At 42.7% G+C, this 25,661-nt stretch overlaps 1 protein-coding gene across 4 annotated transcripts in view; it reads right to left on the bottom strand.

Moving 5' to 3' along the window:
* Positions 1-3,727: 3,727 nt before the first annotated feature.
* The window catches only part of disc1 (DISC1 scaffold protein), a 52,778-nt gene continuing 30,844 nt past the window's right edge, over positions 3,728-25,661 (bottom strand). For 2 of the 4 annotated variants that reach the window (XM_068326638.1, XM_068326637.1), the window contains 4 exons: positions 22,698-22,950; positions 20,973-21,017; positions 11,067-11,111; positions 8,982-9,103 (listed from right to left, as the gene is read on the bottom strand). In XM_068326638.1, the coding sequence (XP_068182739.1) occupies positions 11,087-11,111; positions 20,973-21,017; positions 22,698-22,950 (323 nt within the window). In that variant the 3' untranslated portion in view covers positions 8,982-9,103; positions 11,067-11,086. Of the gene's footprint in view, positions 7,047-8,980; positions 9,104-11,066; positions 11,112-20,972; positions 21,018-22,697; positions 22,951-25,661 lie in introns of those variants that run through there. The other 2 variants (XM_068326636.1, XR_011037259.1) reach the window with 2 other exon arrangements.

Raw genomic sequence — 25,661 nt, 5'->3', positions numbered from 1 at the left:
TGAATTTGTTAATGGCACACAGAACAGACTCACAAGCCTACATATACACCAACACATTACTAAAGCGGTACATTAAGTTGCTTTGTCCCATTTTAAGACCTTATCTTTTTTATTGTTAGCATTTTTGTGACCACAGATTCAGAACCCCACCTAAGAAGTAAAGCTGTGCTGGAATGCAATACCTTTATTTTTCTTTGTTCTTTGTGGGTGAAACCTGGTCTAGACAGACAGACAGCTGCTGTGAAGCAGCCTCTCACATCGCCACCTCCCTCTTCAGGACAGGAACTCCTCTAAGTCTCATTAGGCAGCTCAAGTGAAAGGAAAAAGGGACACACGCCCAGCCTCCCGTGGTAAAAACCTCTCCATCGCTCACAAGAGTTCTCATTACTTCTCCCCCCTTCCCTCCATCCCCCACTTGCTCTCCCAAAGGCGGCCAGCTCCATCCATCAGATCTATCGATCCCGTCTCCCCCTGGTATGGTACCTGCCTGTTTTTAAGACTAAGTGGGAAGGATGGCAGCATTGGTATGATATTTCAGCTTTCCAGTGACAGCTATGTCCCCTGGAGATGGTACAAGGTGAACCAATGTCTGGGTTTTGTTGAGGAAGTGCAACCCCCCACTCCACACTCCACCCTACCCCAACCCGTGGATCTAAGTAAAGGAGCTCCCCAGAGGAAATACTAACTATATGTTTTTCCTTTTTAGACATTGGAGTAATAATCATTTCTCTGTTGCTTTTGCTGCTGGCTAAAAAGGCCATTCCATTCCCCTTGACATTACACACCAGTTAGCAACACACAGCGTTTCTTTGCTCAAAATGATCCAAAACCTGTAGAAATCAAGCCTCTTTTGTGTCTCCTGGCAAAATTCAATTTTTGTGGAAGCATGTGATCTCCTAGTTTCTTCCTAGTATTACTAGTGGGAACCCATGGAAATTCCACGATAAATTCAGTCCAGTGAAATTGATATCACAGCTCCAGAGCGGGGAACAGAGCTGATCAACAGTTTCAGTCATCATTGGTCTTTAGTAGTATCATCATACTGGCTTCTGGTCCCCCTGGTTCTGCCCAGTTTAAGGTTCATAAGTAATATCAGGTGGTAGAATATTCTGAGATATAAATAACTTTTATTGTGACTCTTCATCCTTTTCCGAAAGAGTCTCGATCAAAAAATATTATAGGCTCACTATAATGATCAAATAAAATGAATGACATTTTTGACTGGGATTCAAACGGTTTACAAACACACACACACACACACACACACACACACACACACACACACACACACATCAGCAGGCTATTTCCTCTTGGACCTTTACAGTCTGCGCCGCTCTTCATTTCTGCCTGACTTCTTTTGATGGGTATTTGAAAACATGAAAATTTTGAAATGTAGAAACTTGCAATTAAATTATCTAAAATTTTAATTGTTGAAGAATTTGACTACTTTCTTGGCTGAATTTAATCAGATTAGTGGAAAAGCAGCATGAATGTGAATGAGGGGTGTAAATGAGAGTCAGCTTCATACAGTAGCTCCTCTCAGGGGAGACTGACTCCACAACCAGAACTGACAAGCAGTTGCTCACACGTGACAGAAGGTGTCAGTTACACAGGAGCACACAGGAATCTCAGAGGATGTGAAAGACATGAGTAAAAGAAACAAAAAAAAAAACAAAACTTAATTTGCATTCGTTAGTGATATGTGTGACGCTGGCTGCCGTGGCATGACAGGAAAATCTGCAACACGATCGATGATTTTCGCACGGTTCACAGAGTTTGTACATGTACCTGTCAGGCAAGGTAACAACTCAGCAGGGAATCAAACAACCAGAGCCCATCCTGTTACAGGCACATGTCTAAAAACATTCATTTGTATTCTGTCATTAAATATTAATCATAAATCAGGGGAAATATTCAAACAGTAAATTGGACATCACCACTTGAATTTACATGATGTCTCTAGATGTGTCTGTTTGGTCATGATTTCATTGTCATTATTATTTAGGAAGCATCAGACAGACTTCATTGTAATTGAATAAAGTTAAACTGCCTGAATTGCAAGATGTTCACCACTGTTTACCCAAAAGCACATAACCTGTTGGTTCCAGTGACTTAGAACCATCCAGATGAGACAGTAGTTCTGGAGTCTGTTCTGATAGACAAAACTTTCCAGTCTATGGATCAGCGGAATGTCGGGAGGAGGAAGAATGAAGATGAGAATCTGACTACAGTAAAACATGGCAGTCGGATGCTCTGGAGTTATAGATGCAGCGTGTAGAACAAGGTCAGATGGATTCCATCATGTATCAGGAAATCTGAATAGAGAACATCTGTGAGGAAGATGATGCTTGGACAACAATCTCACCCATACTTGTACCAGAAGAAGTCCTGGATCATTCTAGAGACTCTCACAGAGAGCTGGTTGCAGCAACTCATCCCAGGAATGCTCCAGAACTGATGGCTGAGGAGTGAGTTTCTCAGTCTCCTCCGAGAAACTGACATCTGGATGTGTATCATGTTGGCAGCAGGTCATAGCAGCTAAATGGCTAGAGATGCTTATCCATAACTGTTGAATCATTTGGAGATTACAGTAACAGTCACAATTTGTGATATATGTGGTATTTTGTTATTTAAATATTGTTTTTTTGATCGGATTATTGCAAACCACTAATAAACAGTGTATTTTAAAAACAAACCTAATATACAATGGCAAGTTCAAATTCATGTCCAGTGGAATTTCATGTTGTTTTGTGCAGTTAGATAAAAGTTCATGGCTGCTACCTCCTCTGTGTAGTATTGATGCTCCCAGCCGTGAGAAGGCAGATATTAACATGGGTCATACGACATTGGCCTCAGTGGAAATCATTTATCATGCACCTGAAAATTAAATGATTTCAAGACTTCAAACCTGTGTATCTTGTGTATCTATGTACGACTTGTGTATCAATGTGTGACATCAGACACTTTAGATTGAAAATAACACATTTAAAGTGCTGAATCTACTGCTGTTTTAAAAATTGGTTGGATGGAAGAAGTCTGGAAAGAAAACAGTTTACAATAGAATTTAAAGCCATTGTACCATATCCTAGCAACCAAAGAACTGAAACAAAGGACTTAACTCCATGCTGCTTCCTTTTACATCAGGATAAATCTTACCCTGCTCTACCTACCTGCTGAAAACCATCTGGGTTTTTCATTGTGGTCATTTTTTGAGCAGTGCTGCTATGCAAGACACAGTGTGGCGCTAGGATCGATTCAATTATGAGGTGGGGTGTGTGGCGCGGAGGTGTGTGTGCCAGGCTTTGCGTGTCTGCTGCCTGAAGATAGATGTGACGACTTCTGTCCTGTCTAGTGGTATTGCAAGCTGTCTATGTTGTTGAAAGGCCCATTGTTCTGTGCTGGAAAAAAACACCAAGCACTCATCTTTGTTTACAGCCCAGGACACAAGCTGAAGACACGCCTCTGAGGAGCCCTTAACATCCTCTTGCCCCAAAAACCCAGGGTGGAATCAGATGGAGACGACGCAGCACCATCCTATTTTCACAGCTGTGTCCTCAGTGAGTCGGCCTCCAATTAGCCACATGGCCACTACTGAGACAGGATAACAATAGAAACACATGTATCCCCAAAAGAGCTCACTACAGGCCCTTTATTACCCTGTTGATATGAAGGACAATTACCAAAGAGGCTCTAAGTCAACAGAAGAAAAGAAAAGCAGGACTCAACATTAGGTTGATGAAGGACGCTGTAATTAAAGAGACAATGTAAGGAATAAATATGACACAGCTTGTTCATGATGCAGTCACCTTAAAAATGATTAATAGGTGTTATACAGACATGTTTGTGCCTTAAAGTCAAGCAATAGCCAACAGAATGAAGTAGAACATTCTGAAATCATAAAATAAAATAAAATAAAATAAAATAAAACAAAATAATAAAAATAAAATAAAATATTTGATATTCCTCACATGCACAGAAAACATGTCGGTTAATTTAAATTACAAATATAGGGCTTTAAACAGGGATGGAAAGAACATCTAAATGTTGCAGTTTTCTGCAGCACCACAAAATTAATTTCTCAATGACAAAATAATCAAAGTTCAGTCACACAAAAAAGTGGCAAGAAATAAAACATATATTTTAATAATTTTATGTGCAAGACTGTTCAGATTGTACGGAGCCCCTATGGTGACATGGAAAAAAAAATCATGGAAAAAAAAAAAGCTCTATCTTTGCGAGATCTCGCAAAACTTTTGCGAGATCCTGCAAAACGTTTGCGAGATCTCGCAAAGATAGAGTTTTGTTTTTTTTTTACTCCATGATTTTTTTTTCTCCATGTCACCTTAGGGGCTCCGTAAGATTGTCCACTGGTCCTTGACTCCAAAATTCCGTGAGTCTCAGACTTACATGAGACACAAAAGTGCTTTAAACAGTCGATAAGAGTGTGGGAAAAGGTAATACAGATAAAAGGTGGTTTAATATCAAAATAGGGAGGGTTCATAAACGTTTAAATTACTGTAAATAAGACAAATAGTTTGTCACTCTATCGTGGAATTTCTCAATTGCGTGTGGTTCCTGGAACACATTAACTGCAAGGAACAAGGGCGAACTGCATTACAGTTGAATGAATGTCTACAGTGACATCACAATAATAGCTGAAAACATACGATGACTTATGTTCATTAATATGAGAAAAAACACAGTTCACCAATGGAATGTTTCTATGGTTCTTAAGCAATATAACGACTAGTTCCTTAGTTTGTTGGTCCTGACATTATTGTCATTTTCAGATAGCAACTAACGGTTGAAATGCCTTTGTAGCAATTTTCTCAGTGTAAAGAAATTATGATTAAAAAATAATCAGGGCTTTTGTCTGGAAGGTATTCCTTCAACATTTAAAATACTGGAAGGGTGTGGACGGCTTCAAATTAGCATTAAGGCATGTTGTGTTTAATATAGGTCTACAGCTTTCTTTCTCTGTCAGCGTATGCTTCCACTCTTACAAATCTGAGCTGTCCAGAACATATGTTGACTGTGCTCATGATCTGGTCTCCAACTTATGTCTCTTCAGCCACCTTATAGTTGAATGATGGATCGGGGGACACCATGGCTGTGTGCATGCACTAGGGGACCCCTCTCCATCTTATGCCTGGGTTTGCTCCCTGGATCTCAGGGGCCTGCCTGGCTCTGGCGCCTAATCCGGGCGGCTACTGTATCGGTTGTCTCGCCTGTGGTCTCCGGGGATCTGGGGGTGGCTGTGCCTGCCTCCTCTGGGGCGTTCTGGGTTGACCCTGATGGTTGTGGCCGGGCCAGGCTCAGGCTGATTGGCCAGCTGTGATGTCAGTCCAAGGTACAGCCCTTTCCATGCCTGCCGGGCCCACTAGATTGCCTCCTAATGTTCACCTGATATATCTCACACTGCACTATACATACTAACTTATAAGTACAGTTAGGGCACAGTGAGGGCTTTGGGAATGGGTGGGGGCAAGGGCAGTGGCCTCTATTGTAGGGCGGTGCTTAGGGCGCTGCATCTTCCCCATAGATAGATAGATAGATAGATAGATAGATAGATAGATAGATAGATAGATAGATACTTTATTAATCCCGGAGGAAATTGCATATACGACCCACACTCTCCAATTTTAATGCAAAACACACTCTTACTTCGGAGGGGGCCCTGTGATGTCTGAAGGAGTCTGGACAGCGCTTGGCTTCCCTCCAGACTTTCAATGCACTACATTCCACAGGGTAGGGAGAATGCTTCCTCGTCGGGGATCGGGAAAGCACATTGACAGGGAGGGTAATGGTGACTCTACATGTGATGGCCCTTCTGATGGGGCTCTGTCCTCTGGAGCCTATGGCTGGGGACTACTTTTGGGGACGGGCTGCTTGGTCTGGGCCTGGGACTTGGCTCGGGTGGGGTTGTTGGGGTCCTGTGCTTGGTTGTAGGCGTTTGGTGGCTGTTGATGGTTGTCGGCAGCTGCCGGTTAGGGGTCGCTGGTTGTCGGTCGTTGGGCTGCAGGGGGCCGGCTCAGGGATGCGTCGTCGCTGCATTTGGGGCCAGAATGGTTGCTTGGTGACTTGGCTTCTCTCCTGCAGACTTCTGGTAGCCTCTCTGGGCGTTGGTTTCCATCTCACATGCATGTTGGTACAGGGCTGACCAGCTTCTGTCGAGTCCAATTGTTGAGAACCGTTGGGTCCCATCAAAGTCTCTCTTCAGACATCACAATCTCATGCCCTCTATCTTCCTTCTGCACCGTTTTCCTCTGGTGGCCTATTCTATACTGTCAGGACTTCCACTAATCTTGTGTTTTATAACATTGGTATTAAGGTATCAGTTGTGAGAAATAAAACAGCTCAAACCGCTTCCACTCTAACAGCATTGCCTGCCTATCCACTACCCTGTTTGTGTTTTCTCTCCCTGTTTCTGTTTCCCCCCTTAACTCACAGAGGTGCAGCACTTCCCTCTCTGGCACACAAGAGGAAATTCTACTAATGACTGACAACTTAGTTCCCAGAGAGGACCGGTGATGGTCACATGAACACATTAAAATATATAAAAGACTAAAAAAAAAAAAGCATTGATCTCATCAAAAGTTGACCCCCCTTTTATATGAGGTTAAACTATGAGAATACATGCAGACAAAAAAAGGCATTTTGTACATTAGTATATAAGTCCTTCATAAGTTTTACTTCATCTTGTCCTGGGTGGTTAAAATGTTGCTGAGCCTTCCTGAGACTTTGTTGTGGGACCACAGAGGCCGGTTGAAGCTCAAACACGAAGCTGCAAAGTGGACGGTTGGGGGTGGATAGTTGGGGGTCACTCCTGGATTGTGGAGAGTGGTTATCAAATGCTACAAGCATCCATTTCAAATATCCCAGCTGTCGCTAAAGTACTGGTCTTCCTCTTCCTCTGTCCCATTTTTCATGAGGTCATCATCTTTTACCTCACTCACTTCCTCTTCCTCCTCTTCCTCTTCTTTGAGCTGTGTGAGCATCATTTCTAAAGTGGCTTTTACTTCCTGGACTTCCTTTTCTAGGGAACGTGACATGTGAGTTAAGGAAGAGTTTGAGGCTGTGGAAACAAACTGAGATTTGAACATAAGCACATTAATATAAGACGAGTCAGCAGACAAGTATCAGGGCAAAAAACACTTGTGGCTGCTCAATGGTTTATGGATACAACAACTGACAGTCGCAGCATAATGAAGTCAGCAATCTCCAATTTGGCCACCAAATGGATCACTAGGACAGATCATCAATTTAACCCCATCTGATTCACTATTCATGAGCTCATCTCATCTGCCGAGCCGGGTGGCAGTTTGGGAACCCGAGCAAACAGACTGCCCAGCTAAATTATTCATGAACCATCACTGAAAAGGGGCCGAGGCTGTCATCAGTGTGGGGATTGTTTAACCTGCTGAGGAACTCAAACTAATCGTATGAGTGTCTGTCTTAAGTGGTAACTCAAAAGGACTGATGGCAGATGTGACCTAATGGCTCATTTTACTGTCTGAATGGGCACAGATTGTCGTCATTTATAATTAAGCAGTAATATGAGTGTTTCATCAATCCTGCAGAGGGTTAAAAAACCCATTTAGAATAACGTGGTCCAAATCGGGTGATGGAGCTGAGAATTATGCTGAAGGACAAACCACAGATTGACATTTTTGTCTAAACCTCTTTTTTTAATTATTCCCAGTCTCAGCAGTTGTCCATTCAACTCCTGGTATTGACAACAGAGACTCAATTAAGACCCTTAGCCACTGGAGACTTGATTTTCCTGTCACTATGGCAACAGCAATGTCATACCAAGTTCAGTTTCTGTGCACTTTGTTCAACCCAACAAAAGTATTGTCCTGCATCTCCAGGGTCGTCAAATCCCTGCAATGACTTCAAAAGGCTGAGGCGAATGTGAGGACACAGAAACACAGAACACAGAGACAGAGAGGAGCGTCCAGTCTGTGTCTGTCTTCTGCATGGTGTCAAGTAAAGCCCCCCTTGCAGCAACAGGGGGGGGGGTGAATCTCTGATGACATGTGAAAATGGCTCGGCCCTACTTTACTAAAGGATGTAACACACAGCTTTAGAGGTCATGCTGTTAAATTACCACCTTCATCAGATGAGGAAGGTATTTCTAGCAGCCAGAGAACAAAGAAGAGAAATGAGGCATGACATGAGAATGTCTAAATAAATAGAATAGCCGGTTAGTACGGAATTTTGCTTCATCCCTGTGTGGAAATATTGTCTTTCAAATCTTTCTTAGCAAGCCCACAGTGCAGAGGAGGAATGTAGAGCGAGAAATACACTAATCTATTTCCAATCAGCTTTCTAATTAGCATGGAAAATTATGCTTTGTGACCTGTAATCAGCTTCAACAGTTTGATTTGAGTCATTATCATGGATATTGTAATTTCCTCAGAGCCAGCAAGTGGAAGTGGGCAGATGGTGGAGGAGAGAAGGGGTGAGGAGGGTCAGCAGCAGGATGGACATTAAGATGGGAGCGCTGTCATTACCGTGACATTCCTCCCTCCATCGCCGCTCTGCTGCCGTCAGATGACTCTAATCTAAGGTTGTGATGACTGGCAGCCCACATCGAGGACCCTCTAATAACCTCATTTGGACTTTTACCATTTCATTTTCCAGTTGGCACGTCCAGCCTGTCAAGAAAAATCCTTTGATCCCAGTTTCTCTTCAATTCCCCCCCCCCCGAATAGACCCATAATGTCAGATAAAGCAGGTTGATTTTTTTCCCCCCTGGAAAGGTAAAGTCACACATCAGTCAGCCTCAAGGTAGTTTGGATGTTTGTACTTGACAGTTAAAGAGCCTTGAGGAAACTGTCCTAAAGATGGATGGACAGAAACACACACACACACACACACACACACACACACACACACACACACACACACACACACACACACTGCACCTGTTGTAGGTACAGTATGTACTAATGGTATGGAGCTGTGAGAGGATATGAGTGAGGGCCTGATCTTGGCTCAGTATTGCCGTCTGCAGCTCATCTTCCAGGGCCATCAGCCTGTTCCCGATCTGCTCACAGCGCTCGGTCAGGTCTGCAGCTTCAGCCTCGCTGCAGCCATCCTGGAAGGGAAAGAAAACAAGGGATGAAATGATGGGTTAGGAAAGGAAGAAGGTCTATAGGAAAAAACTGCAATGGATGAAATACATTGGGCTGAAATTAAAAGGGAGTAACATAAAAGTATAAATAAAACATGGATACTTAGTGTGGTGTTTAAATGGGTAAACCAGCATCACAACGTTATACTTCCATATATTAGAAAAGACACAAAAAATCATCAAAATAAACCAATGCTGAGCAACCTTTCTCTAAACTGCTTCTCTCCACCAGTAACATCCATATTTATATACAGTAAAACACTTGCATTTAGATTCTTTCACCTTGAACATGCACACCTACATCTTGGATCGGACCATTAATCAGCAGCTCCAGGCAGCATTTCTATTTCCTTTGAGCATATTCCCCTCAAAATTGTACCTGTTCCCATCCTCAGCGCTAAACTCTGATGAAGGTTTACAGCAAATATGTGTGTAACTTATTTTAAATAAAAGTTTTCCCTCACGGGTCTTGTAATGTTAAAGTTTTTAAAAAAACTTTTATGTGGAAAAAAACAATTTCAGTGCTTCCTTCTATGAGACTATATCTGCTCCCCCAACACTTTCATGGTGATTTGTCAAGCATTTTAAGTGTAATCCATGAAAAACAATCAAAAGCCCTTGTCTGGAATCTGGATCCACTTCCATGAAATACAGACAAGCAAGCAACAGTCAAGCGGATCACTTTAGCAGAAGTGACAAAAATTTAGCACAGACTTGGACAGAGGCAAAGGAGAAGCTGATCCAGTCAAATCTATGAAACTGCAAGGTCCTATACAAATGAAGCCCTGGTTACCGAGGTAACTTTAAATGACTGCTATTTTACAGGACCTTCCTTAGTCGACTTTAGTTTTCTCCCTCTACTGGGTTTCATAATGACGTATACATGCTCGTATCAACATGTAGCAAGATCAACATTGAGCTTTCTGGAATTTTTCAGCACTCTTTTCATCTCCTTCACATTCAATCCATAACTTTGCTTCAAATACAAGTTTGGAAGTAGAACATGCGTTTGGCAATCTTGCCGAATGCATCTGAACGTGGTGCTTCATGGTGTATACACCAAACAACAGGGACCGTGTGCACAACATACAGAAACGTATCTGCAGATCACCTGAGGATGCTGCAGGTCAGGTGTGTAACGGAGGGTGGAGGGGAGGTCAGGATGCTGGCAGAGGAGGAGCAGTGGGGCAAATTATTCAGAGCAGAGCTGGCCATAATTAGAACAGGCCCCTTTGCAGACGTTGTGTCCTAGTTTCTTCACACTTATCAAGCACAGAGACACACGCAAGAATACGCAGACTCACTTCAAGGGAAAAGACGCGCACGTGCGCATGCACACACACACACACACACACACACACACACACACACACACACCCAGCATTCTCGTCAAGCAACACATAGAAATCTGACACATAGCTGCAGGTAGAAATATCAACTCCCTGAAGCTCATAGGTGTCAGAACAATTGCTTGAAAGTCACATCTCTGGTCTCCGTCCTGGAATAGCATTCCAACTCCAGATGATGTAACACCACAATAGTCCTGTGCAACAGCAGCAAGAGAAGCGCACAACAACAAGCCTGAGGCTAGGCGATATGTACCAGTCATCACCGATGCAATTAAGGAATTAAGTAGGACTAAAAGGCAGAGGTGAAGATTTACAGACAACGCTCTGTTTTCCTGTGAGGAGCGGTCAGATAAACAACCACTAACACGGGTCAGCCCTCAGGCTCACCTCATGGTGCTGCCAGGTGGACAGTAAACCTGGAGATTCACTGAGCTGTTTGTGTGTCAGGATAAGAGCCCCGTGTTTGTGCAGCTGATTGATTCTATACTTTACAGCCTCAGGTCAACATCTGAAACATCAATATCACAAAAGCTCACTGTGCACAACGACAAACAACCCAGACACGTCGTTACACAAACCTTTTAAGAGACTGGAGCGGCTACTCAACAGCTGGTTTGCTGCTCCTGGGGACATCAAAACAATACAAAACAGCACCTATAGTTACCATAGTTATGTGGGGAATGAGATGTCAAGGCATACATGTAACAGCGTGTTTGTCCTAGTGATTATTAATGATCATATAAAAATTTATCAAGCAGACCGCATTGAAGGGAACTTGAGAAAATGTTCAGAGAACGATTTGTTTTTAAACTGTAAGGAGTGACAGGCAGCAAGTCAACCTGACTGGATGAAGACTTGACGTGTTAGACTGGGTGGAATAATATCAAACCGGGGTCACACTCATGGTCATTGTGTCTGGGATAAAGTTGTTTTAAAGGCAGGGAAGTCAACCATCATGGGATTAACTGGTGTCTCTGTTGTCACGGACGGCTTGTTAGGAATCACTGACTCCACCTTAAAATAATCTGTTTCTCAATCCACAAGTATATTCCCACATTACAATTTAAATAAGATTCAATCTGCCGTGAAGGTTGAACGGTTGGTTTTATTTTAAATGTTTCAACAAGAATTACAATTAACAATTAAGTTTAAATTCTCTGTGTCTTCCTTCAGAGAAATCCACCAGTGGCTTTGGATGCTGGGTATTGTATGCTTGTTGTCATGGGTACACAACACACTTTATATACACTAAAGCAGCCATGAAGCTCCCTAAACTTCTGAGAAACACACCCTGGGATGAACTATACCAAAATAAATGGTGTTATTGAAAATGTGCTAATCAGAAGATAACTAATTTTCTGGAATAATTCACATCAGTTTTGAACGGACTTATTTCTGTCCTGACTGTATCGTCAGAAAGCAGAACCATTATAGATCAGGCGTTAACCATGACCACAACCCCTTATAGACAAAATAAGAAAAAACAATTTACAAACGTGACCATAGGAGTGAGTGTGTGTGTGAGTGGTTGTTTGTTTCTATGTGGCTCCGCGGTACACTGGCGTCGTGCCCGGAGTGTCCCCCGCCTCACGCCCTGAGACTGCCAGGATAGGCACTGGCTGCCCCGCGACCTGCGTTAGCGGATTAAGCGGGTTGGCAGATGAATGAATGAATGAATTTACAAACGAAACACTAAAAGACAAGGAGAAAAGAGACCCAGAGGAAATGTCCCAAATAAACAAAACCAAAACACTCTATCCCTTAATGTGTGCAGAAATCTCTGTCATTAAATAAAAAGAAAATATCCAGGTCCAGCAAACATCTAGACTGCAACTAGAAAACAATAACAGATGCGTCCTATTAGGAGAAGTTCTGGCTGAAGTGTTTGCCATCAGAGAACTGCTCTGATGTGTGAACAATTGTTCTTCAGACGGCGAATCTTGCTAAACTTGATTAGATCGGTGTTCCAGAGCATCCCTTCAGGTAATGCGTGAGACGTTTGTTTTGGATGGGGGGGTAGATTACGTTCTGACAGCAAACAAACCTCTCCAGAGTGGAGGCAAGTCAGGACACACCGTCTGGGCGAACCCACAAAACCAAACTTGGCTTCAAAAAACAACACTGGTGCCACATCAGCTGTAAATAATGATATTTATATTTTCTATTCAAGTTATAATAAATTACAATGATTACTACATGTTTATTTTAATTCAAGATGCTCCTGCAGGTGTCTCATCCTCATTCAGAATGCTCTTTCTTTCAAAAATGTATGTTTTTATTCCGGATAATGTCAATACTGTCTGTTTATTTCTAAGGTGGAATTGGGACACAGCCTTGGAGGTAGCCGGTGTACACATCTGTCTAACAACACACTATTCTCCGCAATATTTGGACAAAAATATTAAAAGTAAAAATATGACACTATATTCAAGTGTCTACACTTAGAATGACATATATAATTAGACCACAGAAATTGTCAATAAACTGAGGGAATATCTCTGGGAATCAACGCATTAGTAAAAAGCAGCAGTACTTTTTTAAAAAACAAGTTTGGTGGGATAAGTTTGATTGGAATTGACTTCTCTATGCTGCCTTTGGATTTATTTCTGGCTGATGCTTATCACAGTTATATTCTAACAGCGACTACATAAATTAGTATTCAGCAAGGAATTGTGACAAAGCAAGCATCTTTCGTTAAATTAATTATAATAGAGTTTATGGAAATAAATTTGTAAGAAATTTAACCAAGAGCTGTAAACATTTTAATTTAATAACGTCTCAATTCTTGTTTGGCACAGAGGGTCAGCATGAGGAGGAGGATGTGAAGACCTTGAGAGGATAAAAGAACAATTAGTAGAGATTAGATGAAGGAATGAGAAATGCTTGAACACACACAAATACACACGCACACACACCCACACACACCAATCAATCTCCATTGTGGAAGCAGGGCAGCAACTAAGTGGAAATCATTTACTTTAAGTCGTTATGTAGAGGAGAAAGAGGTCAGAGGCTCTGTGAGGCGCAGAATCTCTACTCTTCCTCATTCTTGGGTACTGTTGTTAGTATTGTTATTATTATTACTATTATTAGTGTTAATATTGTTAATATTTATTTCTGTTATTATTATTATTATTATTATCTTTCCCTGTCTTATTTTTCCTCAATGCACATTTTCTTTATATTTTCAGCTCATAATTCTGCTAATTCTGTGACACCAAAATTTTCCGGTATATATATATATATATATATATATATATATATATATATATATATATATATATATATATATATATATATATATATATATATATATATATATATATATATATATATATATATATATATATATATATATATATATATATATATATAAAAAAATGTCCCTCTCACCCTTGTGGGGTGGTATCTGTGTGTCATCCTCAAGCTCGGGTCCTCTACCAGAGGCCTGGGAGTCTGAGGGTTCTGCGCAGTATCTTAGCTGTTCCTAGGACTGCGCTCTTCTGGACTGAGGCTTCAGATGTTGTTCCAGGAATCTGCTGGAGCCACTCTTCCAGTTTGGGGGTCACTGCCCCAAGTGCTCCTACTACCACGGGGACCACATTAACCTTAACCTTCCACATCTGTTCCAGCTGTTCTTTCAACCCTTGATATTTCTCAATCTTTTCGTGTTCCTTCTTCCTGATGTTGGCATCAGCTGGAATCGCCACATCTATCACCGCTGCTCTCTTCTGCTCTTTGTCCATCACCACAATGTCCGGTTTGTTAGCCAGTAGCTGTTTGTCGGTCTGGAAGCTGAAGTCCCACAGGATCTTAGCCTTGCCGTTCTCAACCACCTTCGGTGGTATGTCCCATTGGGATTTGGGTACTTCTAGTCCATACCGGGTACAGATGTTCCTGTACACTATCACAGCTACTTGGTTGTGCCTTTCCATGTATGCTGAGCTGGCGAGCATATTACACCCTGCTACCACATGCTGGACTGACTCTGGGGCTTATTTACATAGCCTGCACCTTGGGTCAGATCTACTGTGGTAGATGTTGGCCTCTATTGCCCTTGTACTTAGGGTCTGTTCTTGTGCTGCCATGATCAGTGCCTCTGTGCTGTCTGTCAGTCCAGCTTTATTCAGCCATTGGTAGGTCTTCTTGATATCAGCCACTTCCTCTATCTGACGGTGGTACATGCCATGTAGGGGCTTGTCCCTCCATGTTGTCTCCTCCTCCTCCTCCTCTTCAGGTTTCTGCTGTCCAAGGCATTCACTGAGCAGTTCATCTGTTGGGGCCATCTTCCTGATGTACTCTTGGATTTTTGATGTCTCCTCCTGGACAGTGGCCCTGATGCTCACTAGTCCTCGGCCTCCCTCTTTCCGCTTAGTGTACAGCCTCAGGATGCTGGACTTGGGGTGAAACCCTCCATGCATGGTGAGGAGCTTTCTTGTCTTGATATCTGTGGCTTCTATCTCCTCCTTTGGCCAGCTTATGATCCCAGCGGGGTATCTGATGACCGGCAGTGCATACATGTTGATGGCTCGGACCTTGTTCTTGCCATTCAGCTGACTTCTCAGGACTTGCCTTACTCTCTGGAGGTATTTGGCTGTGGATGACTTCCTTGCGGCCTCCTCATGGTTGCCATTAGCCTGTGGGATTCCAAGGTATTTGTAGCTGTCCTTGATGTCTTCTATCCTGCCCCCTGGTAGGTTGACCCCTTCAGTTCTGATCATCTTGCCTCTTCTTGATACCATCCGGCCACATTTGTCTAATCCGAATGACATCCCTATGTCGTCGCTGTAGATCCTGGTGGTGTGGATCAGTGAGTCAATTTCTCGCTAATTCCTGGCATACAGCTTGATGTCATCCATGTAGAGGAGATGGCTGATTGTTGTCCCGCTTCGGAATTGGTATCCGTAGCCACTCTTTGTGATGATGTGACTGAGGGGGTTCAGGCCTATGCAGAACAGCAGTGGTGATAGTGCATCCCCTTGGTATATGCCGCACTTGATGTTAACTTGGGCAATTGGCTTGGAGTTAGTCTCCAGGGTTGTCTTCCACTTCCCCATTGAGTTCTTGATGAAGGCTCTTAGTGTCCTGTTGATCTTATACAGTTCCAGGCATTCCAGTATCCACGTGTGTGGCATTGAGTCGTAGGCTTTCTGGTAGTCAATCCAGGCGGTGCACAAGTTGGTCTGCCTATTCTTACAGTCTCTGTGTACTGCTCTGTCCACCAGTAGCTGGTGCTTGGCTCCCCTGGTGTTACTACCAACTCCTTTCTGTGTCCCACTCATGTATTGATCCATGTGCCTACTCATCTTAGCGGCCATGATGCCTGACAGGAGCTTCCATGTTGTACTGAGACAGGTTATTGGCCGGTAGTTGGATGGGGTAGATTCCTTCTGTGGGTCTTTCATGATCATGAGTGTCCTGCCTTCAGTCAACCATTCTGGGTGCGTCCCATCCCTTAGCAGCTGGTTCATCTGTGCTGCTAGACGATCGTGGAGTGCTGTCAGCTTCTTTAGCCAGTATGTATGGATCATATCGGGGCCCGGTGCTGACCAACTCTTCATCTTTGACACTCTTTCTTGGATGTCTGCCATTGAGATGGTTACTGGTTCTTGTTCTGGGAGGCAGCTGTGGTCAGTCCTTAGGTCCACTAGCCACTGGGCATCGGTGTTGTGTGATGCTACTCTTTCCCATATGCCCTTCCAGTATTTCTCCACCTCAGCTCTTGGTGGGTCTGGCCGGATGCTATTTCCCTGCCACTGAGAGTACACCTTTGCTGGTTGAGTGGAGAAGGTCTTGTTTATTCTCCTGGCCTCAATCTCCTTGGTGTATCGCTTCAGTCGGGTAGCCAGAGCTGTTAGTCTCTGTTTGGCAGTTTCGAGTGCTTCAGGTATGGAGAGCTTGCTGTATTTCCTGGGTGCCCCTTTATTCACCATGTTCCCCTTCTGTAGCTCAGCTAGCTGGCTGACTTCTCTCCGTGTCGCCTTTATCTTGGCCTCTAACCGTCTCTTCCATGGAGGGTATTGTTTGTTATGCCCTGTGTTGATCTTGTATCCCAGCATCTCGAGGATTACTGTTGCTGTACTGTGGATCAGCTTGTTGGTCTCAGTTATGTTCCCTGTGGGGATGGTTCTTATTGCAGCATTCACATCTTCTAGCAGATCTTCTGAAGGTACTTGACAACTTAGCTTCGGTATTTGTCGGAGGCTCCAGGTTTCCATTTGGGTCACGATCTTCCTTCGCAGGTCAGCAGCTCTTGTATTGAGGCTGTCTATGTCTCTTGGGGCTTGGTACCCAATCACGGATTGTGGGGGGGATGGTGAAATCCCCCCGCTGACCTCGTGTCCTGGCTCCCCCTTGCCGTAGCATTGTTGTAGTATTTCATTGATCTCTAGTTGTGATAGCAGTTTTCGGTTACGGATGTTGGAACACTGGGCTAACAGCTGTTTCTTTGTTAGCCTTGATTGTGGGTTTCGAAGCATCCATTGGTCCCACATCCGCCCCATATATCCCCTCTCTCTGGGATTACTTGTGTAGTAGCATTCCAACAACTCCGTATTCTCCGCCCTTGTCCATGTGTGTCTTGTTCCAGTAGCCCATTTCTCATCAGATTGCCCTGGTTCCCTAGCATCTGACGCGGACCTTGTTAACCCGGGCGACGTCCGAGCCGGTATGACTCTGTCATTATTGTGTTCACTCATGTTTGAGGTAGGCTATATATATATATATATATATATATATATATATATATATATATATATATATATATATATATATATATATATATATATATATATATATATATATATATATATATATATATGCCGCGGTACACTGGCGTCGTGCCCGGAGTGACAAATTGACTCACTGATCCACCACCAGGATCTACAGCGACGACATAGGGATGTCATTCGGATTACACAAATGTGGCCGGATGGTATCAAGAAGAGGCAAGATGATCAGAACTGAAGGGGTCAACCTACCAGGGGGCAGGATAGAAGACATCAAGGACAGCTACAAATACCTTGGAATCCCACAGGCTAATGGCAACCATGAGGAGGCTGCAAGGAAGTCATCCACAGCCAAATACCTCCAGAGAGTAAGGCAAGTCCTGAGAAGTCAGCTGAATGGCAAGAACAAGATCTGAGCCATCAACATGTATGCACTGCCTGTCATCAGATACCCCGCTGGGATCATAAGCTGGCAAAAGGAGGAGATAGAAGCCACAGACATCAAGACGAGAAAGCTCCTCACCATGCATGGAGGGTTTCACCCCAAGTCCAGCATCCTGAGGCTGTACACTAAGCGGAAAGAGGGAGGCCGAGGACTAGTGAGCATCAGGGCCACTGTCCAGGAAGAGACATCAAAAATCCAAGAGTACATCAGGAAGATGGCCCCAACAGATGAACTGCTCAGTGAATGCCTTAGACAGCAGAAGCCTGAGCAGGAAGAGGAGGAGGAGGAGACAACATGGAGGGACAAGCCCCTACAAGGCATGTACCACCGTCAGATAGAGGAAGTGGCTGATATCAAGAAGACCTACCAATGGCTGAATAAAGCTGGACTGACAGACAGCACAGAGGCACTGATCATGGCAGCACAAGAACAGACCCTAAGTACAAGGGCAATAGAGGCCAATATCTACCACAGTAAATCTGACCCTAGGTGCAGGCTATGTAAAGAAGCCCCAGAGTCAGTCCAGCATGTGGTAGCAGGGTGTAATATGCTCGCCAGCTCAGCATACATGGAAAGGCACAACCAAGTAGCTGTGATAGTGTACAGGAACATCTGTACCCGGTATGGACTAGAAGTACCTCAATCCCAATGGGACATACCACCGAAGGTGGTTGAGAATGGCAAGGCTAAGATCCTATGGGACTTCAGCTTCCAGACCGACAAACAGCTACTGGCTAACAAACCGGACATAGTGGTGATGGACAAAGAGCAGAAGAGAGCAGTGGTGATAGATGTGGCGATTCCAGCTGATGCCAACATCAGGAAGAAGGAACACGAAAAGATTGAGAAATATCAAGGGTTGAAAGAACAGCTGGAACAGATGTGGAAGGTTAAGGTTAATGTGGTCCCCGTGGTAGTAGGAGCACTTGGGGCAGTGACCCCCAAACTGGAAGAGTGGCTCCAGCAGATTCCTGGAACAACATCTGAAGCCTCAGTCCAGAAGAGCGCAGTCCTAGGAACAGCTAAGATACTGCGCAGAACCCTCAGACTCCCAGGCCTCTGGTAGAGGACCCGAGCTTGAGGATGACACACAGATACCACCCAACAAGGGTGAGAGGGACATTTTATTTTATATATATATATATATATATATATATATATATATATATATATATATATATATATATATATATATATATATATATATATATATATGCTTGCCAGCTCAGCATACATGGAAAGGCACAACCAAGTAGCTGTGATAGTGTACAGGAACATCTGTACCCGGTATGGACTACAAGTACCCAAATCCCAATGGGACATACCACCGAAGGTGGTTGAGAACGGCAAGGCTAAGATCCTGTGGGACTTCAGCTTCCAGACCGACAAACAGCTACTGGCTAACAAACCGGACATTGTGGTGATGGACAAAGAGCAGAAGAGAGCAGTGGTGATAGATGTGGCAATTCCAGCTGATGCCAACATCAGGAAAAAGGAACACGAAAAGATTGAGAAATATCAAGGGTTGAAAGAACAGCTGGAACAGAGGTGGAAGGTTAAGGTTAATGTGGTCCCCGTGGTAGTAGGAGCACTTGGGGCAGTGACCCCCAAACTGGAAGAGTGGCTCCAGCAGATTCCTGGAACAACATCTGAAGCCTCAGTCCAGAAGAGCGCAGTCCTAGGAACAGCTAAGATACTGCGCAGAACCCTCAGACTCCCAGGCCTCTGGTAGAGGACCCGAGCTTGAGGATGACACACAGATACCACCCAACAAGGGTGAGAGGGACATTTTTATATATATATATATATATATATATATATATATATATATATATATATATATATATCTATATATATATATATATATATATATATATGTGTGTGTGTGTGTGTGTGTGTATATATGTATGTATATATGTGTGTGTGTGTGTATATATATATATATATATGAATGCATGCTTCCCAGTATCAAAGTCATGTAATTTGATTACATCCTCATTACTCTTGGATTACCTCAATATCAAGATAATAAATACAAGAGAAAATACATATATAAAACTGTATTCTGTCAAATTCAATACATCGTTTGAACACTGAACATTGATATTATACATAATGCAAACTATAATCTGTCTATTAGAGCTTTTAGTTATTACTGTTGTTGTAGTTACACATCGCTCCCTAGTCACTCTCTCCCTCTCTCTGTAAATCTCTACTTCTCTCTACAACCGAAGCAGAATACCCACCAGGATTGCAAAGACAAAGACGGAGATTAAAGACGATTTACAGTAAATGATTCATAAACACAAAACAGTCCTTGCTACGTGTGTTCCCCTCTAATATAACCTTGTTTAGTGTTGCGCATACAGGCAAAACAGAGGTCAGACTTATACTTCATTCTAATCACCCTTTATGGTAGAAAAAGCTTTGAAGACATGAAGTGACAGATCAGTCCAGCAAACATAATCTCAGATAATGAGTTCCCTGCCATTGCTGGAAAAACATTGGAAGAACATTGTTGGGCTAAGTTACTGCCGCGGGCTGTACGAAATTCGGATACGATAATATTTGCAGCTTAATTTAGGGACCAAACAAAAAAACACATGTTTTCATTCGTGTAGTGAATAAAGTTGAAATATTTGCAGCATCACAGCACTGCTTTTTCCTTTGATATAGTTTGATTATCAATTTGCGCAATGGAGCCATTATCTGAAGGTGCTCCTCGCTGTTCACCCAAGGAATTTTAGGACGTAGTAAAGATAGTTTCATGTGTGATTGGAGCCCTCCAAAGTAAACATGTTGTTTCATTCATTCCCCACAGTTGTATCGTGAATTCTTATGTTCTTGAAAAGCACTCAACTCAAAACTTTACGCTCTTTGCTTCAACATTCAATTTAAGTTGTTTATATTTTTTGTTCCAAATTATAATCCTTTAGAGAATTTCACATGTGCAGTGGGATTCCAGGACTCATCAAACACACTCCAGTAGTTTGAAATCCTGCATGTGAAGCTTGTCAGATACCTACAGGTGCTGTTCTGCTGGATGAATGACTGTGAATGAATGAATTTAAAGCAGGAGGGTGTTCAATGGAGAATAAATACCCTTAAATAAAAATGGAGAAAAGCTTTGCCAGGCGATCGCTATCATCAGCCGATTCTTATCATGTCGATCAGTATTGATCAGACAGGCAAAATGTTTAAGTTAAGGTTAAATAATTGATACTTGCTTGCCCCTGTAATCCCGGTCTCTGTGTAACAAACACTTTCATTAGACTGATAACATTCAGAGTGGAAGGGTTAACGTGACTAACCTCTGGGTGAATGTCCTCCATGCAGAATAAAAACTCCTCCAATTTCTGTAAAAAGGAGAAAGACTGGTTGAGGCCACACAGTCATAAACATGCTCATGAATTATTGAAAATGCAATTATGTTGACGATGTACTGTATGTGCACAGAATTATCATAATGAGAGGAGACTGTAATTATTCATCACCAAACTGACAGAGGGATAAGATTAACAGACTCATCTGTGCTGCAGATTTCCTCGGTTAGTATTCAAAGTGTGTATTTTTACTGTCTGCAGTAAGAATGGAGGTAATTACAGTACCCACTGGATGCTAACAAGTTATATGTGGCTCTAGGGTGGCTACTTAAAAAGAGGCATCAACAACAAGTAATAATCAGAAATATTTGTCATTTCAACATGTATAACATCAAGCCTTCAGTATTGTTCTCAGTATATATAGCTATAGTATATGAAATCCACTCAAATGCCCTCATCTCAACATGTAATGCATGACATCCTGTTCTCAACCAAGAGAAACCACCACGTCCAAATGAGTAAAAAAACATTTGAATTAAAAACTCAGAACATTAAAGGATATTTTTTATATTTGTATCCTTGAATATTCAAGGATACAAAAGCACAATTGACATCACAATGAATACAGAAAAATAGCAGAAGATGCCTTTAATGATCACAGAGCTACATCACGACATCACAAGATATTTGTCTTAACAGATGTGTTGTTCATGTTAACGCTTACAAAGATCATTGATTACCAAGATGTGCTGTTGCTAGTGCAAAGGGCGGAGACCAGGGAGGAACAGTTAGCTGTCTCACCTTGTAGCTTTTGGAGAAATGTTAGGAGAAGCCAGGCTTGTGAAAGAGAGAGAAGTGAAAGAAACATAGGAAGAGTAGAAAAGAGATAGGTGAAGTCAGGCAGGGCCATCAACGCAGTGTTGTGTATATTAATGGTTTCACAGAGGAAGACTGTGAGAGGATGAAGGAGTAGGTAATGGTAATGAGGAAAACAATGCTGGGAAAGACCATGGACTTTATTTACATATGGCTGCAGTTCATTATATTCATTGGAAAAACATAAATGATTGCATTCAGAATTTAAATTGTCAACCACTTTTATCAAAATGAAAAGTGTTGAATTAAAAGCTGTGAGCTGATGAAATACAGTCTCACACATGTCTTTTAAATACGAGCTATTTTAGTGAATATTGGCTCTGCTGGCTTTGTTCTTTTCCCATAAGAGTGTCAGACTATGTGGGAGGAGAAAAGTGTGAGGAGAGTTGGACTCTACCCCGAGGCAATGGACCTCGACTCGCAGTGGGATGGACTGGCACACCGCACATACACCCAAAAACACACACAAACAGACAGGAACACAGTTAAATCTGTGCAGTGCAGAATGAAACTCCAAAATGTTTCTAAATTGTTTCTCTTACGTCCATATTTTTTTTTGTTTAGAAATCCCTTTTAAGCTCATCTAGCCGACACTTTGATTTCGGGACGAGAGCTGAATAAATATATCGTTTTCATTGAAGCCGTAAGAAAATAAGTGAAGTTTTGTTTTATACAAAGTAAAAAGTGAGTCCATAAAGGAGGAGATGGATGTGATATAGTGTATATGAGAGCTTTAAGGTCTGAATTTGCACACATGGACACGCGCTGTAGTGTGAACGCATCAAGATTTGTATGAATAATACATTGTGTGAAGTCAATACATCACTGTTAGGCTACCTTAGTGAACTCTGAGTTCTGCAAGTTGGCTTCAGGACACCAGCGTCCTCCCAAAGCAGTGAGCATGGCACAGTCTTCTTCTTCTTCTTCTTCACTGGTGGAAGGCTGGGCTGGAAAATAAATTGCTGCATAGGGGAAGTACTCGATATCCGCTCCATTGCAGCTGGGAGTTCGCAACTGGAGGCCCCGCAGGAACAAGTGACATGCCTCCAGGTCGGCTTCCCAGATCCGCTCCAGGCCCGGGCAGCCACAGCTGTAGAGAGGAAAACCCCAGCAGGGAACATCCACAGTCATTCACGACGGTACAATTAGGACTAAAGGGAACCATTTAGGCATTGACCATCTATGTTTTTTCTCAAATGACATATTATTTTATTATAAGTATCTATTAACACTGTAATATATACAATCTAATAGCTATTAAAATTAAGTCATTAATATTTTGGATCTGTAGCAAATACACTCTGAGCAGGACAACAGCATATTAAAAAGAAGTTTAAGAACCACAATTGTACAGTAAGCATCAGGATAATGAATCATCCCCAATGACTTTTAACATGTATATGTTATGAATGCACACCAAAGCAGCCAGTAATGAAGCACTGCCAAAAGTAACGGCAGAGAAGTAACTCATTCAAAGAAAGTAACTCTATTGATACAGAGTGAATGGGACGAGAGTAAATGTCCTCTTGCTAGGCTGTCCTCGTCTTCAAAGAGCTGCAGCGAAGAGGAAGGAGGTTTTGGATGTGTACATCCTTACAGAAGAAAGACAAGAAGATTGCTTTTGCTTTATCTACATGTTGAACGACAAGAAATATGAAAGCAAGTAGAGAGAAATGAGAAAATGTGCAAATTGTTGAGTATGAGATGTCCACATTTTTGGTCCCTACAAAGCATGTCTGAAACGTTATTGAGTTCTGTACTGTACTTTATGTAACTGTTAGACTGTTACAGAAAGATGGAGGGAAATGGATGAGCTGGCATTGGCGGGGGCATTAAGTGGGTAAATGAAAACAGTAATGCATGGGTTGGGTTAAGTTGGACACCAGGTGCTTTACAGTATGAATGCTTTTGGCTTTCCAAAAACTAATTTTGTTAAAATGAAACACTCCTCCACTGTCTAACATTTGAGACCTCTGGCCTTTAAAATGTTCATATTTATTTCTCCCCTTGACCTTTATATGGCAAATTATTTCAAAGTGACATTTTAAAAACCAAATCCATTCATCTTGTTAGAAATTCCACCTTTACAAAATTTTCCACTTACGTAATTTCTTCTGGAACCAATTCATTTCGTAAGTAGAGGTACCACTGTATATGTATGTATATATATATATATATATATATATATATATATATATCGAGAGAGAGAGAGAGAAAGAGAGAGACACACACACACACTAGCGGGAACCTACTAGCGGGAAATTCCACGATCAAACAATAATATCAAACTTCATACCAAACATATGAAAACAAATGTATTAGTATTATAAACCAAGCGCACCCAACGTAGTCAAAAATCAACGTGGTGATGAAACGGCTTTGTGTTGGCAGACCATGGATTGCGCTGGGCATTGTGAAGCTGTAGATGAATGTTAGCAGGCTGACTGGAGAAAGAGGTATGAAAGTGGACAAAATGCGTAACAGCAACACAAAACCTCGCTGCCCGATGTCTTATGCCATATTGTTCAAGTGATTCCTTCTGGCAGATGTGCCGTGATTGGTTGGGCGCCATGATTGGTTGGGCGCTTGATTGGCAGGTAGTGGGTGGATCCTTTGGCCGGCCTATGATCCCAGCGGGGTATCTAATGACTGGAAGTGCATACATGTTGATGGTTGAGACCTTGTTCTTACCATTCAGCTGACTTCTCAGGACTTGCCTTACTCTCTGGAGGTATGTGGCTGTGGTCGACTTCCTTGCGGCCTCCTCATGGATATCTCTTATTCTGCCCCCTGGTAGGTCAACCCCTTCAGTTCTGATGATCTTGCCTCTTCTCGATGCGATCCGGCCACATTTGTCTAATCCGACTGACATCTCTATGTTGTCACTGTAGATCCTGGTGGTGTGGATCAGTGAGTCGATTTCTCGCTCATTCCTGGCATACAGCTTGATGTCATCCATGTAGAGGAGATGGCTGCTCTGTCCACCAGTAGCTGGTGCTTGGCTCCCCTGGTATTACTACCAACTCCTTTCTGTGCCCCGCTCAGAAAGGAGCCCCCGATCCATGTGCCTACTCATCTTAGCCACCATGATGCCTGACAGGAGCTTCCATGTTGTACAGAGACAGGTTATTGGCCGGTAGTTGGATGGGGTGGATCCTTTCTGTGGGTCTTTCATGATTAGGACTGTTCTGCCTTCAGTCAACCATTCTGGGTGCGTCCCATCCCTTAGCAGCACTCCATGAGCATCTGTGCTGCTAGATGCTCATGGAGTGCTGTCAGCTTCTTTATTCAGTATGTATGAATCATATCGGGCCCAGTGCTGACCAACTCTTCATCTTTGACACTCTTCTTGGATGTCTGCCATTGAGATGGTTACTGGTTCTTGTTCTGGGAGGCAGCTGTGGTCAGTCCTCAGGTCCACTAGCCACTGGGCATCGGTGTTGTGTGATGCTTCTATTTCCCATATGCCCTTCCAGTATTTCTCCACTTCAGCTCTTGGTGGGTCTGACCGGCTGCTGTTATTTCCCTGCCACTGAGAGTACACCTTTGCTAGTTGAGTGGAGAAGATGTTGTTTATTCTCCTGGCCTCTATCTCCTTGGTGTATCTCTTCAGTCATGTAGCCAGAGCTGTTAGTCTCTGTTTGGCAGTTTCAAGTGCTTCAGGTATGGACAGCTTGCTGTATTTCCCGGGCATCCCTTTATTCACCATGTTCCCTTTTTGCAGCTCAGCTAGCTGGCTGACTTATCTCCATGTCGCCTTTATCTTGGCCTCTAACCATCTCTTGCATGGAGGGTTTTGCT

This window comes from Antennarius striatus, chromosome 11, assembly GCF_040054535.1.
Source record: "Antennarius striatus isolate MH-2024 chromosome 11, ASM4005453v1, whole genome shotgun sequence".
NCBI classification, from domain to species: Eukaryota; Metazoa; Chordata; class Actinopteri; order Lophiiformes; family Antennariidae; genus Antennarius; species Antennarius striatus.
Note: the sequence above shows the minus strand (reverse complement) of the source record. Positions and strands in the feature narration are given on the sequence as shown.